Source organism: Halichoeres trimaculatus, unplaced genomic scaffold (assembly GCF_033239565.1).
Source record: "Halichoeres trimaculatus isolate MK-OKI-2021-1 unplaced genomic scaffold, fHalTri1.1 fHalTri1_scaffold_17, whole genome shotgun sequence".
NCBI classification, from domain to species: domain Eukaryota; kingdom Metazoa; phylum Chordata; class Actinopteri; order Labriformes; family Labridae; genus Halichoeres; species Halichoeres trimaculatus.
The window spans coordinates 9,670,875-9,690,070 of NW_027437195.1; the positions used below are offsets into that span (position 1 = coordinate 9,670,875).

The 19,196-nt window shown below is 41.6% G+C and overlaps 1 protein-coding gene across 5 annotated transcripts in view; it reads left to right on the forward strand.

The window, feature by feature from the left end:
- The window catches only part of nrxn3a (neurexin 3a), a 171,253-nt gene that overhangs the window by 94,055 nt on the left and 58,002 nt on the right, over positions 1 to 19,196 (forward strand). For all 5 annotated transcript variants that reach the window (XR_012599774.1, XR_012599775.1, XM_074691832.1 and 2 more), the window contains exons 8-10: positions 4,494 to 4,787; positions 4,983 to 5,130; positions 5,289 to 5,672. Coding sequence is in view for 3 of the 5 variants with exons in the window: in XM_074691832.1 (XP_074547933.1) it covers positions 4,494 to 4,787; positions 4,983 to 5,130; positions 5,289 to 5,672 (826 nt within the window). In the remaining 2 variants the exon portion in view is untranslated. The remainder of the gene's footprint in view (positions 1 to 4,493; positions 4,788 to 4,982; positions 5,131 to 5,288; positions 5,673 to 19,196) is intronic.

Genomic DNA, 19,196 nt, shown 5'->3' on the forward strand with positions numbered 1-19,196 from the left:
TACCCACTCAGCCATCACGGCACTTTGAGACAGCACCCTGGGCAAGGAGGGGGTGGTGATGGGGGAGTGCAGACATTAATATAACGCAGAGTGAAATGGAGGAGAGGGTGTGTTTGTTTTGTGTACGTTTGCGCCCGAAATATAGTCAGACAGAGGCTGTTTTTCTGCCCAGAGAATTAGAGGAGGAAAAAAAAGCCTTCAATTTTCCACTTGAGCAGATTTCAATTTACACACACATCCCCCTCCGTGACTCCGTCCTCCCGCTGTTATTGATAGCATTTAGGGCTGCTGTGATAAAAGATCGGCCACTTAGTCTTCTTCATTCATTTGTTTTCCATCATTGGCAGGACACTCGCTCATGCAGGAGACTGTGTGTGTTACAAAGCAGCAGCTTTATGGCCGGGGATGGGAAATGTGTGTTGATGCAGACAGATGTGGGGTGTGTCTCTGAGGATCATCACTGCAGAGGCCTGGAGGTGGAGGCTGAGCATCATCAGAACATTCATGTTTCTTATGTCTTATGTCTATCCTTTCAGTGAATCTTTCTACAGCAACATCAACATCTCAAAACACTTTGTTACGTCACACAGACAAGAGCCTTGTTTATTTATGTACCAGGGATTCTTGGACTTTTTCAGACAGCTTCACGTTTGTAGAGTTTAATAACTTCAACTTTGGGTAGCTCATCTGATTTGAAAAGAGTCTGTTTTGCTCAAAATGAATATGTAAGGGATCGTTTAAATATGTGCAAAAATCACGGATGCACACAGACTGCTTGCTCCGCAAAGCAGTTTGTTTAGCATCTGACTGTTTGCACATGCTTCCTGGATTAGACAATTTTTCTTTGACTCGTTTGCACACACTTTACAGGCACTATAACTCTGTGATGAACCGCTTCCTCTGTATAAAATCAGCGTCAGTGGTTTCAGCTCTTGTTTATAAAGACATTACTGGTGCGCCATGTATACTACACGTAAACTTCTGCTTTCAACTCATTTTCACGTATTTGAAGGTCAAAGATGAAAAACTGTTCTTCATCTGTAGTAACTTTTTCTGGTGCTTCAGGTCCCCCGTAGGCCTCTTCAAGATGGGCCCCTAATTCTTCTGCCTACTTCATCACTGAATTTTCTAATATCTTGTTATTAGAGTATTGAGGAAGAAGACACAGAGTCCAATCAGCCAAGGAGTTCAGTCAGCCTGAATCCAAAAAAACTTTATTCAAAGAAAGCCATCTCAAACAAAGTGAGGTCCCTAGGTAGGCAGTGATTTAGCTAACCATCCTCCTAGGCCTCAAAAAAAAAAAACTTTCCCCAAAGGCCCAAAAAGCTTCTCCCCAAAGACCTCAGAAAACCTGAAGTAAAACCTCTACAGACTCTAAGAAAAAAAACCTAAAGACACCCTGAGAGACTGGAGCAGCCTCTTTCATACCCTGGTGTTGGGCTTCCCCAATGATCTGCAAAACATTCCTTAACTCAGTACAACACGGCGATTTGCTGTTCTTTTCTGAGCTACAGAAGCTATCTTTCTTGGGTCCACATTTGGAAGGTGTGTAAAGGTAGTCAATTTGGAGTCCATATTAAAAACTCCTTTTGCACCCTGATTTGGAGTAGGCTCAGGTTCAGTGTTCTCAGATATTTCCATGTTATTTCGGTCATTGCTGGCCTTTGACCTGCATGTAGGCCAACACTTCAGGAGGGAGACTGGCGGGACATAATGATGTCTTCATTTGTCAGCCAGAAAAAGGAAATCTTTAAATGTGAAAATGTTACTTGGACTCCAGAGTTCCTTTGAAATCTTATTGATATAAACCGCAACATTAAAACATTCAACAAGCTCATCCATTGGGCGGTGTCCAGCTTCATCCCCTGTACTCTTGAAGACATTGAAAGCAATGTCTGTCACCTGTCATTCTGTTATTTACAATTCTGTTTTCTCCTACTCCAAAGCTGAGGGGGCAGGAGGGACAACTGCCAGCTAAGTTCAAACTGTAGACATCCCTTAGTATAAGCAAGATGCTGTGCAATTCTTGAGTTTTTTAAATTGTCCCCAAAAATGATACAACACATCCTATTCCTTTGAACAAAGGTGAAGCCAGCATCTCACCTCCAGCCTCTGTCTACCTGTAGTCTGTGCCACAGCTATTAGCTATTTGAGGCTCTGTATTGAGAAGCAGCGTCTTCGTCTTCCCTTGACTAAACCTCATGTTTAACTTCCTGAAGGAACGTCATCGCTCCTTCAGGTGTAGGAAACACTCGCAGTAACAGAAAGTTTAACTACTATTTTGTCAGTGTCAGTTTCTTCTTCTCTGCAAATATATTGTTTTTTTGTTTTTTAATGTTTGTATCTTGATTCTGTTCACTTTCCTTTTCCTCTGTGATAATCATGTCCAATCAATTCACAGTTATTGTTTATTTAACAGAATTGAAACCTGATGTAACAGAAAGCTTGCAGACCTTTCATCCTGGATTACTCTCTATTACACCTAGACTCTTGGCAACACAGAGTACATTAGCTCATTTCCAGCTAACTGCTGCTTTTCACAAAATCTGTAATAAATTGTAACTCATCTGCAGCCATGTTTACCCCTGACTGTAACCAAGCTCTTAATGTCACATTTAAAGAGTCCTCAGCTGGCAGAGTTTAATACTGATGTCAAGAAGGAGCAGAACATTAAATCAGACTTTTAAAGATTAAATACATTAAAATGTGTTTGAGGAAAAAGAGCGTGTGCAGGATTACACTGATATCCAGCAGCTACAACCTAACCTCAGCATGAGTAAGCTGATGTTTCCATGAGCTCACTAACACACAGGTAAGCATCACCTGACAGAACCAGAGTCCCTCAGCGAGTACCGACAGGAGGCTCTGTAGTCAGAGGTCTAGATTCTGCCACAGGAGGTTTTCTGGTTTAACAAGTCAGTCTGAATAAAGACTGTACGGAGAGCAAAAGCAGGCTGAACACAACCCCTGAGTCTGTTTTGTTAATTCTTGATTTTAAAGCTTTTGTCTGTGTGATTATTTTTCTTCAGTTTTATTAGAGGTGCTGTGTGTGAAAAAGACTGAATGTGAACAGTTTGCACAAAACATTTCATGTTCATCTAAAAATGAAAGAAGCTTTATCAAAGTTACCTTTTCTATACCTTACCTTTTCCTATCTAAATTCTTTTTTCCCCTTCTTTTCTTTATCAGTTTTATTTTGGTTCTCTCTCTTTCTTTCCTTCTTTCTCAGTCTCCTTTTATTTTTTTTCTTTCACTTTACTCTTTGTTACCTCTCTCTTGTTCCCTTTTCCTATTTTTTTCCTTTCTTTTTCTTTCTTTATCACTTTCTTTAATCTTTAAACTTTCTTTGAACTTTTTTGTTCTTTGAGTTTTTTTCTTTGTTTTGTCTTTTTTGTCTTCCTTATCATTCTCTTTGTTCTTTTTTTTTAAAAAAATTTCTTACTTTTTATTTTGTTTCTTTTTTTAATGTCTGACCTCTTTCCCTCCTTTTCTCTGATGTTTTTTGGGGTCTTTTTCACCTCAATCCGTTTTTTTTCTTTCTCAATTCATTTTTTCTACACATTTTATTTTCTATTTTCTATCTTTTTTTTGTCTCTTCTTCCCCTTGGTGTTTTTTTTTTAATTATTTTTCTTTCGTGTTTTTCACCTTCATTTCTTACTTTCCCTTTTTGAATCCTCCCCCCCCCCCCCCCCCCCCTTTTTTTAAATTTTTTTTTACTTTTTTAAGTCTTTCTGTCTTTTTAATTCTTATTTTTCCTTTCTGTCTTTCTTCTTTCCTGTATTTACTTATTTATTTAATTATTTATTTAATTCTTTCCTGTCTTCCTTCCTTGTTCTCTATCATCTGTCCTTTCCATCTTTCCTTGTACCTCTATTCTGCTCAGACTTCTCTGAGCCCCTCACAGACTCTACCCCTGTCTGCCTCACACCGTCTCCAGAATTTGAACATGTATGAACTGTAGTGTCTTCCGGTTGTTTCCGTGGTAAGCGTGAAGCCGGTTTCTGATTTTAGAGCCGAGTTGAAACAAGACATTAAAATGAGACTGAAGGTTATTTCCGTTACTGCTGGTGCTGCCTGTGTACATTTCCAGTTTACACGGAGGTTTTTCTACTTACTGTTATTTTTTGTCTGCCTCGTCAAGCTTGCATGACTGATTTATGAATTTAGAGAAGAATAAAAGCTTCAGAGGAAGTTTCTGTCAGTATAAGACTTGATTGAAGACTTGTCTGTCAATTATTCAGGGAGACACAATGTTCCAGTTTTTTATCTTTAATATGGTGAAGGGGGGGACCACGTGTGGGGACAGCATTGTGCTGTCAAACTGAGCAGTTCTTTCAAAGCCTGACAGTTTGATTTATTTTCACACAATGTGAAAACGTTCACTCAAAGACTAACACTCCACGCACACCTTCCCAGTCATTTAAAGTCACACCTTGCAGATGTAAAGCATGATGGTGCAAGAGACCATAAAGCTCTCCTTGTCCTTTCACAGGTGGTGTATAAGAACAATGACATTCGTCTGGAGCTGTCCCGCCTGGCTCGAATCGTAGATCCAAAGATGAAAATCCAGGGCGAGGTCTCCTACAAGTGTGAGAATGTGGCCACCCTGGACCCTATCTCATTTGAGACCCCTGAGGCCTACATCAGCCTGCCGAAGTGGAACACCAAGCGGATGGGATCCATCTCGTTCGATTTCCGCACCACAGAGCCCAACGGCCTCATCCTCTTCACTCATGGGAAACCTCAGGAGCGCAAAGACGCCGCCCGGAGCCAGAAGAACACCAAGGTCAGTTCACAAATCCAAACATTGATGTCTGATATCAACCCTGCTTTGAGATAAGTTACCCCAAAGATTTCTGAAAATGTGAGAGAAGATGCAACAAATATCACTCTCATGAATCCTCTTGGACTTTCCTGAAGATGCTATCACTACATCAGGCATTAAACCGAGCTGTGCTCTCTGATCTCTGTCCTTGTCCAGGTGGATTTCTTTGCAGTGGAGCTGTTGGATGGCAGTCTGTACCTGCTGCTGGACATGGGCTCAGGGACGATCAAGGTGAAGGCCACACAGACGAAGGTCAACGATGGAGCCTGGTACCACGTGGACATTCAGAGGGACGGACGCTCAGGTGTGTTCTGCTGGTTAGGAAAGTAGACTGTGTAAAAACACGGACAGCACAAGAGCTCCCTCGAGTGCTCAGGCTGAATGATCTCATCCACTCAGGTGTTTACAGCATGATGTTAATGCTGCTTCTGCTTTGTACTCCCCCCTTCCTCCCAAACACAGGTACCATCTCAGTCAACAGCAGAAGAACCCCTTTCACAGCCAGCGGTGAGAGCGAGATCCTGGACCTGGAGGGAGACATGTACCTCGGAGGGCTTCCCACAGACCGCACCAACCTCATCCTGCCCACTGAGCTCTGGACGGCCATGCTCAACTACGGCTACGTGGGCTGCATACGCGACCTCTTCATCGATGGTCGAAGCAAAGACATCCGTCAGATCGCTGAGGCGCAGAACGGCGCTGGCATCAAACCCTCATGCAACAAGCAGCCAGGGAAGCAGTGTGAGAGCTACCCGTGCAAGAACCGAGGCATCTGCAAGGAGGGGTGGAACCGCTTCATATGTGACTGCACCGGCACTGGCTACTGGTCACGCACCTGTGAGAGAGGTACGTGTGTGTTTGGACAAAGGCTGATGATTGTGCAAAGATGATATTCAAATGAAGACAAAAGGTAAAGGCTTAAAATGTGATGCAACAAGACAAAGACAGAACAGTGAATAGTTTCCAAGTTGTTGACTGTCTCTACCTGAGTTTTGGTGTTGTGTTTTGTCAGTTGATAGTTTGCACTGTCTTGAAGCAGGAAATAGGACAGCTTCTAATTCTGATATTAGACACATTTAGAGTTTGAAATTGCCCTTTGGTGTCCCGTTGCCTCTAACAACTTAACACATTAAGCTCGTGAAAAGATCCTCTCTCCTGAAAACTCCAGACTTTCCTGGCCGGAGACTTCCAGGGGCCGTTTACACAACAATGGTTTTAGGGTAAAACGCAAAAGTATTTTTTTAAATTTTTCAGTGCTTTTGGATGAAATCTTGTTGTGTAAACAGGGCCCCAGTCTATGTGTCATGAGCATAAGCTGTATCTGGAGAGGACAGCATGGCTCTGCCGTTTACCATTGAAGCGGCCATTGGTAGCACTTGTGCAGTAGAGACTGTGAGGGATTCTGGGAGAATCTGAATGGTGACAAAAATAAGAATTATTTTTTTTCTTTGGAGAGTCTAATCATGTCTTGACTCTACCTCCTGAAATATATGACAATTCCTGAAAAAAATACACAAGAACAGCAGCTGTCAATCATAGATAAACGTGATGTAAAACTTTGTTTTTAACCTCTTATAACTAATGAAGACAAAACTTTTCCGAAAAAAAGAGGGGTTGAATATAAGGCAGCCAAATGATATCTTCAAATCACCACAACAATTGGATGTGAGAAACATTTCTACGAGGAGTATTAATTTTTTACAGTTTGACCACAGCCCATCTGGAATGACTGGAGGGTCGGATTTTTTTTTTACCTATACTGCTACCAGCCACCAGGGGGAGCAGTTTTTGCGGCAACCTCACTTCGAGCTGAGTAAGATGACGTCCTTTTTTTTTACAGTCTATGGTCGTGAGCAGTGTTTGGAATATTGGTGTTAAATATATTGGCATTACTTACATTATTTTTTCCAATAACGGGTAATTTGAATAATAATTAATTTAAACGTTTTAACGCCTTTACTGTTACCTATAGTGAAATGTGGCACTTCCAGGCACAAAAGAGTGAAGTAAATGGATTTCCGTTCTCTTTGACCTGACCACAGATACTGAGCAGTTGCATTTAGAAATAACCAGTTTTGGCACTGATAATCTTATTTTAAGTTAAAGATTATGGATAGAAAAATATATAAATTAAAAAAAAATCCTCAAAGCCCCTTTTACCTTGCTCAATACATTCTCCTTGAATTTAAAAATATGTTGAAGGTAATGATTTAGCTTGAAGCAGTATGGTGGTCTGAAGTGTTAGCCTCAGCAGTGCCGCGTCCTTCAAGGCTCTGATGAAAACGCTTCAGTGTGCATGTTGACTGCTGAGCCAACATGCTCCCACTCTGTCCTACCAGATCTTGAGAAAGGCTGCAAACATTTCTAATCCGTTCAGTGCTGATGTTAGTGCTTTTACGCGGGTCCTGCTAGCATCTATCCCCGGAGAACAAAATGCTAATTTTAGCTTTAATTTAAAGAGGGAGATAAGTGTGCTTAAAGCTTTGACATTAAACATGTTTGTTACCTGCAAAAAAAAAGACCTTTTCTGGCTCATTTGTTCTTATGTAGTATGCCGTCTGACAGCTGCAGCAGGTGTCTGGAAATCATCAGGAGAAGCCGTATTTAAACTGCTTTGTGGTTTTTAACAGAAAAGAAAGTGGCAGATGAACTGTACGAGGTAATTGTTAGAAATTGTACAACAGGGATAATAACAGGCCTGCAGACGGCAGCTCCTGGGAGGATAAAAACCCTGCACGTAAAGGTCAGAAAACATTTCAGTCCTGTTGTTAAGTCGACTTTATTCACGACATGCTGTTACTTTTCAGGCTGAAGTGGTGCAGTGGTCTTGAAGCAACATTTTTCAGGAAAAAACATCTGAGCTTAGCTGGGAGTTTTTAAACATAAGAATATACCTTTAAAATTGACTTTATTTAAGATATCATGTTGAATAATCCAACATAAAAGAAGGGCAAAAGCTGGTAATGAAGCAGCTGTTGTAATTTTTTGGGAAAAAATGTCTATTTGACTTAAAATGAGCCACATTCACCTGACAAGTCCCAGAATATGTCTTATTTCAAGACACTAAAAGACAAAATTGACGCCTGAATTACTTGGAAAGGAAAAATTTCTTACCCCATTCGCAGAATTTTTTTTTGGCAGAAAGCAGTTCAGGTGTCACTTTGTCTTTTGAGAGTCTGTAGGAGATTTTTTTACTTGTTAGTAAACACAACATTCAGACTGGGATCCTTCTCCTTGGATCAGTGCCAGCGGCAGCACACACCCTGCATCCAACCGTGACTATGTGAACACACTCAGCTGCCCAGCAACCATCACTAGCATCACGTTTCTATGTAGGAGAGACTTGAGAGCCATGCAACCTGACTTGGCATGTTATCACAAGCTAATCACTGGGTTATTTGACACATACCTGGTTAGCAGAAAGCTAACTTGTGTTGCTTTTCATCCTGTGCTGCTCTCCAAGTTCCCGATAGCGAGTGAAAGTCAAGCCAAGCTTCACCCTTGTTTAGTAAAAAACTGTCTGTGTTTGGCGTTTTGTTTCACTTTGGTTGTGTTTTTCCCCCTCCGTGCTAAGTCCGCTATTGTAGCAGCTCAGGATAGCTTTTTCAGCTTGCTATCATCAACGCGCAAAGTCACTTGTGCACTGGGCACGCTGTGATTGGCTGATGTAACCACATCTATTCTCCATCCAGAAACGTCCTGAAGCAACCAAAACATCAACATACAGGTAGAGGAGAGGGCTGAGGCAGACACAGACACTGACACACATGTATAAATGACCATGGGAGACGATTGAGCAGGATTATCCCTGTAAAAGTTGATATTTTATTTTTGGGGAAAATCCTGCAAACTCTACCTTTAATATCTTGTAACAACACATTTTTCTGGACTTGTGAATGTGGCTCATTAAAAGTCTTATACAACAGTTTTGGTGAAAAGGCTGAAAGCGTAGTGGACAGGAAGGAGGGGATATTGGTGCTTGTGGTTCCTCCCCATGCAAAGTCTAAGTGCATGTTTGCTTGGATGAGGTGTTTCTTCCTGTTAGAACTCACTTACATGTTGACATTTCTGGTAGTTGCACTTCTGCCTCATACTGAGCAATGTTTTGGCACCATCAGACTTTGAGCTGGGTGGTAAACTGTGACAGGACATACAAGGTTGAATTCATGCAGATATTTTGAGTCTCCATAACAGAATGATTAACCCTGTGACTGACCAGGCAGATTTCTCCCCCTTTACCCTGAACACAAAGTGCAAAAATCATGTAAGGACCGTTATCTCAACTGAAACAGATAATTACTTTGTGAAAATGTGGATGATAAGATTAGATTAGATCAGGTCTTAATATGGAAAGAGGTGACAGCAGCTTAAAAAAAAAGACTCAAATCAGCCGGAGCTGTCAATCACAAAGTCAGAGAGAGACTAGGGGCAACGTCCTGAACACTTTCAGAGTCCAGCTTTAGTTTTAAGGGAGTTCTGTTGCAGGTTTTTTGTCTTATCTTATTGAGCATGTTGGGATTTTTCTCTTCAACTCAAAGAGAGGAAAAAGGATGAAAGATGGAGGTAAGGGAGGAGAGAGTCTGTGGAAGGGAACAAGATAAAACAGAGGGGGTAAGGGATAAGAGTGAGCTGTTTTTTTCTGCAGCCAAAGCCAGTCATGTCCTTATTTGTGAGTTGTCCAAATCCATTATCTTCTTCTGCCAGCAGGCAGCCAACAGGACACACACACACACACACACACACACACACACACACACACACACACCACACACACACACACACAACACACACACACACACACACACACACACACACACACACACACACACGTCCAGCAGCATTCAAAATTCAGTAGCTTTCACTGTGGTCCTAAGCTTCACATGACAAACAAGTGACACATCTACCTTTTTAAATAAAACAGGATATCCATTGAACCAACAAAAATAAAAGATACAATCCAGGCTTATTAGTAGAAACTTGTTTGAGAATATCCCTCATGGGTTTAAACTGTTAAAATGTTCCAGCTGGCTCTGTCTAGGTCCCAAAACTGTTTGATTTTACTCAAAGCCTTTGTGTGTAACTTTTAGCTTGTGTCTGTTATGGCGCCCCCTATGGACAGAATGATATCTGTGATGTCTTTGCCGTCCTTGTTCCCTACACTATAGCCGCGTTTCCACCAAGCAGTTCGGGTCGGTTCGTCTCGGTACGGTGCGCTTTTAGCGGCGTTTCCACAGACTCATCCCGGGACGGATCCCTAAAAACCGAGACGAGTCGTCCCACTTTTTTGGGACCCTTTCGTATGGGTGCCAGACTGAACCGATCCGCTCTCGGGAGGTGGAGCAACACACTGCAGACAGTTGATTGGTCAAAAGAATCGTCAGTCACCCCGACAGCAGCTGCATTTCTCCTGGCGACACACAGACTTCTCTGAAACGAAGCTTGATTGCACTTTGTAACAGAGAGTTACATGAAAATCACAGACAGGACAAAATGCTGCATGTCTTCCATCCGTGCTCTTTGTTTACTGTGTCGCGTTTTCTTCTTTGTTGGATTTAATAGCAGGGTAAGCTGCTACGGCGTCGCGCTATTGTTTACCAGCTGCGGCTTCCGGCTTACACGCCGCCCACCACGAGAGGGCACAGTTTGCTGTGGAAACGCAAACGGGATGAGACTTTACTGTCCCAAACCGTACTGAACCGACCCGTACTGCTTGGTGGAAACGCAGCTTAAGTTTGACAAACATTTGTCCTTCTTTGTCTTACACAAATGTTGAATACTTGTTGTGTAATTGATAAAAAAGTCAAACCTTCTTCGTCATTCTGTAAAATGTCAGGCATTAAAATAATATAACATGAGTTAGGATAGGCAAGGGAAAACATTGATTCTGTAACAACTGCTTGAAATACAGTCACATGACCTCAGCTTTCTGGCAGTTAGGCTCATAGACGTCATCTTGTTTGTCTCGGAGTGAGGTTGCGACAAAAACTGCTCCCCCTGGTGGCTGGCTGCAGTATAGGTAAAAAAAAAATCAGAGTCTCCAGTCATTCCAGATGGGCTGTGGTCAAACTTTAAAAAATTAATACTCCTCATAGAAATATTGCTTACGTCAGATTGTTGTGGTGATTTGAAGATATTATTTGGCTGCCCTGTATCCAATTCTTCCTTTTTTCTGAAAAGTTTCATTTTCACAAGTTAAAAGAGGTTAAAAACAAGGTTTTACATCACATTTAACGATGATTGACAGCAGCCGTTCTTGGTTTTTTTTTTTTTTTTTTTGGGGGGGGGGGGGGGGGGGGGGGGGGGTCATAAAGTAGTTCAAGAGGGAGAGCCAAGAAGAGATTAGACTCTTGAAGAAAAAAAAATATAATTTTTTCATTCAGCTCCACTCAGATTCTCTCAGAGTCTCTCATAGCCTCTACTGAGCAGACTCTGGCTCCACAACAGCTACAAATGGTTGTGCCTGTGACGGGGGGAATTTTGGCTTCAAAACCGGACATTGGTAAATGGCGGAGCCACACTGTCCACTCTATTAACAGTCAATGGTTAGGCTCAGTGCTGTGTTGTGAAAACGCAGCTAGTGTGTGGTAACATAGAGGGAGGACTGAGAGACAGGACATCAGCTGATGGAAGTCCGCAGTGAGAGGTAACAATTATAGGAATCTTGATAAAAATTAACAATCTTTTGTTGTCATATCTGTTTTTACCATGTTTTCTGCAGTTTTAGTTTCAGATCGTATGTGTTTTGACAGCTCATCATGCTGCACATCTTTAAATTGCAGCGTGCATGTTTGCCAGTCTGTAGCACTTCAGTTAGCCTTGTTGTCACGTTCTCGTCTGTTTGGCAAACAAATCTCATGAGACGCCACATCTCAAAACCAGACATTGGCTGCTCTTTGGTGACAGTGCAGACACACACATACACACTTCATCTTGCAGCCAACATTCCTCTGACCAGATCCTGTCGTGGTGTCCAGACGCTTTATTAAAGGCTGATCAGAGTTGGAAGCTAATTAACACACCGCCAACCTCCTGCAAATTGCTCCTGCTACTTTTTAGCATATCAAATAACAGCTTTCTGATCTTATCTCTCCTTACCAGTTTTCTCTGTCTCTCTCTTCATCATTTGAGCTGCTGGATGATAATTTCCGCCGAATCTAATTTTTACCTCTGAAAAGGAAAGTTGTAGGTCACCCCTGTGTCAATCTGATACAGGGTGTACATTTCACCTTGAATTATTCCTCAGGGATACTTTATTGAAATATTGCAATATAATTATGAGGAGCCAAAGATAGTCAGAGCTGCATGCTATCGTTTTTATTAACACTATTATTCTGCTTCATATTTTAGATTTATGTGCGAACGTTCTTCTTTAAGCTTCATTTCCCTGCAGCTCATTTTGAAAAGTAAAGAAAAAAACCTCAGCAGACTGACAGAGAGCTGAATAGGGTAGTGACACTGCAAGGTGTGGCCTAAAACATCACCTGAGCCCTCACTGTTTGTGTGTGTGAGTGTGTGTGAGTGTGTGTGTGATTGCAGCCATTATGTCTTGGCACCGCCGCTGCTTACTGAGTGGATGTTTACTGTTCTGCATGCTGTTATCACCCATTCGTCTTCAGCCACGACTTCAACCAATTTGTCCAGCAGAATAAAGCGCTGCAGCGTGGAGACATGACGTGTTCGGTAATGGAGTGGAGGATATATGGTGGCTTATAGAAACACAGTATATCACAGCTATACTCCCGGCTGGAAAACACTCACCTGTTGGTCTAATTACATTGAATTATAGAGGAGACGAGAGATAATCACACCTTTGGCTCAAACAACGGAGGTGTTAGGCGATGGGAGAAGTTAATGGAGCTCAGAGCACCAACCTGTGGAGCTGTGGAGCATAAAAGTTTGTCAAAACTGCTTTTAATCAAGTATTAAAGTGTTTGTGTCCACATTTGAATAATCTGATTTCAGGTTATCAATGCTGCTGGAAGGAGAGGAGAAATACATTTTCAACTAGCCACCTTAGGGCTAAAATACACCAGATGGGTCTGCAGTGTGTCTGGGTTCCGTTACTGCAAACAGAACAAACACGTTTTATACAAATCAACCTGTCAACTCACACAGGATCCGTTCTGTTCCGGTACATCTATGTGGCTGGTCTGTGGTGTTGCATGTAATACACAGCCATCCAATTTTTGACGGACGTGGAGCTGTGACGTATAAATTCAGTTTAGGAAAGATCGAGCAGGACAGGAAGTTGTGACCAGAAACGACCTAAAATCACTCTGTGACTTTCAAAATAAAACAGACCATGTCAAAATCAATTCGTATTTAGCTTGACTATGATGATAAACAGACATAATGAGCAGAGTCAGACCAGGGGCCTGTACTATGAAGCTGGATTAAGTCATCCAGGATAACTCTGCGAGAACTCGCTGAACTTCACCGGATCTCCGTCATCCAGATCTGCTGTACTACGAAGCTCGTTATCAACTCGATAAGTGAATCCGGCTGGGATCTGTGCGCGCACACATAAAATGGGCGTGGTTAGCGGCCCTTTCCACAATGGAGAAGAGAGCAGCCTACTTTACGGCGGAGGAGCAGAAAATAATCCTGCAAAAATACAATGAGCACCGTAGTATTATCAAGGCCAGGAGCAGGCCGTGAGAAGCAGGTGGGATTGCTGGCAAAAAATCGCAGACTCTGGGAATGCATAAATTTCCAAAATGCTGATATTAATAGACCTATCTCATCATGTGACGACACAGGTAGTTAAGTCCTTATTCATTCATGTTGTCAGTCAGTGTGTGTGTGATCAGCATCATATCCGGCTTCATAATTAGAAAGAGTCTACTTTCCTACAAATCCCAAGGAAAACGCTCATTATAGGCTGTTTGTGTTGCAGATGCAATAGCAGTGGGGAAAAAAGGACGTGGGAGCAAATAAAAAATAAAAATAAAAGCATCCTTCAAAGTGGTCAGTATGAAAGATTCCATTTGCACACATTTCTACTTTTCCCTGACAATGTCTCAGTTATGATGATGATCAGTCAGATATTGTTTGTTCACAGCCCATAAGAAAAAATGTTGGGCCAAAAAGACAGGGGGCGGTCCTGCGCCGGAGGACTTCACTCCGGCTGAACAAATTGGTGACTGTGCAGTCCTTCATTATTATTTATTTATTTATTTATATTTTTATTATACCTTTATTTTACCAGATAAAAAACCCATTGAGATCAGGATCTCATTTAAAGGGTGACCTTGCCAAGAGATCAGCAGGACACGTCATAATTATGCAAGTTCATGTTAAAGTTTAAGGCAACAAATGCCCGCCAAAGAGAACCGATTGGTCAGCGGGCGGTCTGTCACACCCCGTGAGCTCTTATCCTGGAACTTAACCTGCCCTGGACCAGGTTTGGCGTTCAGCATCAGTTACAGGGGCAACGTGTCTGGATAAAAAGAGATTCGCATTCGTAGTGCGGAAAACCCAAAACTTATCCTGGAAGTTATCTCTCTAAGAGCTAATGGTTTGAGGTTTTACAACCCAACATGGATGAAGAGAGACTTATCAACGGAATGGGAAGCTCAGGAACTCCTCTGTCTATGACTCCAGCTGTCTGACAGCTTGTTGGACTGAGCAATAGTTGTGTGACAGGCGTTTTAATCCTGAACATCTTTGAGGTCCAGATGTTTTAATAGAGTGTTGGGATGGAAATTGTTTCCTTCTAATGGCACTGATTTCATTCTGGAGCTTGTACTAAATCCACTTTGAATTCTATCACTTTGTGGAAAACTAGATGATATTACATTATTCCTGGGAGTGTGTTTGCTTTTTGCAAAGCGTTTAAAGAGGGAGTATTGTGAGTTTTTTTAGTCTTTATTCTATCACTCTGATATTTCTCTCTCAGAAAACCTTTGTTTCAGGCTCTGTCTCTTTAAGGCTCCCTGTTCCGCAGACCCCCTTCCCTCTGATTGGCCAGCCCTCTGGAGGCCTGTCAGGGGGTGGAGATATAGGCATACCTTGGTCTTTGAGCCCGCCTCTCCGATGAGTCATGATCCAGTAAGGAGATCTTTATGAGATGACCTCATTATTTTATCGTCTCAGTAAAGATCTCTTGGAGATTTCATGAAGAGGGATTTCTTCAATGTATGAATGTGTAAGGATTTTATAATCTGAACATGTTAGGTGTGAATGTTTCAAATATGGTAAACCACTATAACGTTTCAAGAAGGACAGTTAAAATCTATTTTATATTGCAGGCAAAATAAACTTCTCCCCAACATGTGTTTTTATTCAGGTTTACTGACATGGGTTATTTTTTCTTTTTCCTGGCTTTACATTACTGCAGCCTCTGGACATTGGGTACCAGCTAGAATGAGCAGGTTCCCTGTGGTGACAATTTTCTGAGATTGCCTATGAAAATGTATTTCATGGATCCACCTACCGAGTTGTTTAAAGTCTATGATTATGGTAGAAACAGTCAGGCTTTAGTTAAGGTAAGAGCTGTAAGAGTCTCAACTTTATTTTTCCCTTGCTTTAAGTTTGCAGTTGTAAGTAAAGCCATGTTTCTTTTTTATTTCTCACACCAAGTCTTAAGAAAATAATAAAACTGTTTAGGGAAAAAAGATAAGTTGACATATTTGGCATCGTCACACCTAAGCACATAAAAGTCTCTGTGTGTGGTGCTAACACGCCAAGGTCACTCAGTTAAGTGTATCAATCCTTTGGACACACTCTATTGAGACGGTCTCATACACACACGCACACACACGGATACTCCCAAGAATTACAACATGTCAGAGTTAATCTGACAGCTCAGCCCGGAGCTGTAATGAGAATTTAAATTGTGTATCTCTCACCGTGCTGTAATCTGACACCTTGTCAATTAGACATCAGTCCTGGTGAGCAAACACACACACACACACACACACACACACACACACACACACACACACACACACACACACACACACACACACACACACACACACACACACACACACACACACACACACAAACACACACGTTTATTATTTTATATGCTCCTGAGCATGAATTGTGCACATGAACATCATTTTTGTCTCTGCTTCAAGTGATACAAACAACAAGGTGGATAAAGTCAAAAAATAGAAATGTCAAACTTCTTAAACATTAAAGAAAAAATGCTTCATTGCTTGAAAAAAAAATACTTTAATGGACACTTTTGGGTTCCACCCCCAATTCTATTTTTATGAACCAGTTAGAACCAAAAAGTTTCACTCAGTTAATAGTGCTCCATGCAGTAACAGGACTTCAGTTTGGTAGGTGTAACATTGGCACTTTCAAACAAGTTATTATTTCTCGGGACAAACACTACAGTTCAGGGGTTGACATTAAGATAGATTTAATGCAGAGGGCAGATCTCTGAACTTATTTACATATCAGAAGAGAGTACAATTTAATTCCAACAAACTACCTTCTCTGTACTCAAATAACATCCTTATGTCAGCAGTGATCAGTAGATCTGGCAAAAGTTTGAATAATCTGCATCGTAAATCAGCCAGCTCCAGCAGTCTAACAAGTGTGACTGAAATTTCTCCTGCCTCTTGTTTACATTTTGAGCGACCTTGCCTGGCTTTTGACCAGAGGTTTAAAAAACGTTTCACTGGACCACAGATGGCCAAAGTTGTGCTCCATGAGGTTCATCCATGTGCTTCATCCTTCCTACTCTATCAAAGTAAAGGCATAAAAAAGCCCCCCAGAAACCCCCCCCCCCCCCCCCCCCCCCAAAACGTTTCACCAGGAAAACAAAAAACAAACAAAAAACTGCGCTGCAATACATGTTCAGTTGTTTACTCTGACGAGAAAGACAGTTGAGCCTTTCATCCATTACCTCTGCAAATGCGTGCAGAGGGACAGACAAAACGTTGGCTGACACAGTCAATAACAGCATGATGATGATTATATGCCTACATCAGTTGTGATAACCTAGATAAACTATGCTTTAGTTTGGTAGACTGTGTTTTTCTCGCTTCTCATGTCCTGTTGTGGCTAAATTCCTTCTACTCTGCCTGGCTACGTGGGCATGAGGGAGCGAAACAGGAAGTGAACACATTTGGGTTACATGACCAACATCACATTTTTGAAGACCAAAAAATGTACCAGTTTCTATTGTTTATAATGTTCCAATTCTGCTCCAAAGCATTGAAAATTAAAAATCTTCTGGTTTTCCTTTTCATTTCTTGAACCAGCTCAAAGCTCTGCATGCTAGGAAAAAGCTCTGTTCCCATCAACTCTTTTGCTCTCCAGTTAAGAGCTGTAGCGTTAAAAGTCTAAAAGCACAAAGAAACCAAAGATGGATTGGGGTTAGAGGAAGAACTGGGGTCAAAGTCAGGATACAGTTATTTCTTGTGAGTATCCTTGTGTTTGTCAGAGAACCTGAGCTAAACTGTACCAACAGCAAAGAGGAGCAGTGAAAAAGAAGAGCAGCTTCACCCAGATTCCTTGTTTTTGTTTCTGCGTGACAGAACACGTGACATGATGGCCAGCTGACCACATACACACTCTCATGTTTGATCATGTCAGATTCTGTGAGAGCTCAGTCTGTGGAATAGCTGCCCTTAACACCAAGCGTATGGAGCAGCGGTCTTATTTCTCATGTTTATCTTATTGAATCGTGGTGTGTGGGAGTTTTGGTTTCTGCCTCTGCCCTTCACAGTGCTATGCTCCCACTTTTTCCCAGCATCCACTCACCGGCTCGGACTACAGGAGGTTTAAGATATGACGCCATCACTCGTTAATTTCTGCATGTAAAGTTAATCTGTGAGGAGTGATGAGGATGTGGATGCTAAACACAAACAATGTTCTGCTGCAGAAAGAAACGTGAGCTGACTGGTTAAAATGTTCTAAAGTATGAAGCTGAAAGTATGAGTTGCAGTTTCCTCTCCATCATGTGACAGAATCACAGCAGAAACAGCTTTTAAATCTCCTCTGGCATCTTGGCACTTATCCTTTCTTTAAATTCTTATTCAAGATTTTTGTGCTGGTTTGCACCCACTTTGTTCTGTGCAACAAATCTTTCAGTTTTGATCAATTTTTGAACGTAAGTCTTATTTTTAGTACAAAAAATGTTACATATTGTACTTTTTTTGTATATTTTCAGATGAATCTCTTATTGCTGGTGTAACTTCTATTTCAGATTATTATTTCATCATCAGAACCCACTCACAGTGGTAGCTTCCTGTTAGCTCCCCCTCTCTTCTTCATGTGTCCAGTTGTCCCACTTTACTTCCCCTAGAAGCTCTGAGCAGACCAACAGGCTGTGTCTCCCTCCTGTGGTCTGTTTGTTGAACTACACTTTTCATACCCGACAAAGGGCGTTTAGAGGACACCTAATGTCTGAGCATATTATTGGTCCATTTATCAAATTAAGTTTGTGTGACAGCACAAATAATCACCCCTGAGTGAGAGCAGAGGAGTGCAGGGAAACAGCAGCCGGCTCCTTCTTTACCTCTGCATGTTTGTGAGATGGAGCCAGGCAGCAACTGAGCTAGGAAAGGAAAATAACAGATAAAAAAATCAGCATGTAGAGATTAGAGCAGATTTGGGGTGAATCCTGACTGTGAGGCTTTGTTAGAGAAAGGGAGATTAGTGCAGATGAAACGTTTTCTGTCTCCATTTTCTCCTGAGCGCTGTCCAGAATCAGACGCAGATACAGCTCAGCTGTTTTCTTTTTGCACTTAGAGATGAAAACCAACAGCTCTGTAAGACTCGACACTGAGTGTGGATGTGGGATATGAGAGGAAAGATGGGCTGAAGAAGGATCCATATCTGTTAGTGAGAGAAAGAATACACAGTGAAAACTGAGATTTAGAAACGACACGTTTCATCGATTCATTACAGGATGAAAGGATTTATTAGATAAGGAGCCAGAATTATGAGATAAAAGCAAAACTATGATATTAAAATCAATATACTGAGATTGTTTGTGGGATTTAGTTGCTCTCTTGGCTGCACTGGTCACCTCTGAGGATGTTTTTGAATCAATGAGGCTTTAAAATTATTAATTCAGGGGTGGATATGTATGCGAGTCACACAGCCAGACCTTCAGGGCTGTGAAATGAACATAAAACACACTTTGCTTTGAAGATTTTTCTTCATTGTATTTATTTGCTGCCAGATAAAGCTGCATGAAATCCAGTTAATGAAAAAAAAGAGCGCAAGGTGTCAGGAGAGGTCACAAAGTCACAGGCGTGAAAAGCCTTTAACTCATGAGGAGAGAGATGGAAAGTAAGCTAAGTCAGCAAATTCACACAGCCGCTGTTTTTCTCCAATGTGAGGAGTTCAAACATAGTTTCAGTGTCACAGAAGCTGCCTCCAGGTTCAACTACAAACTTACCT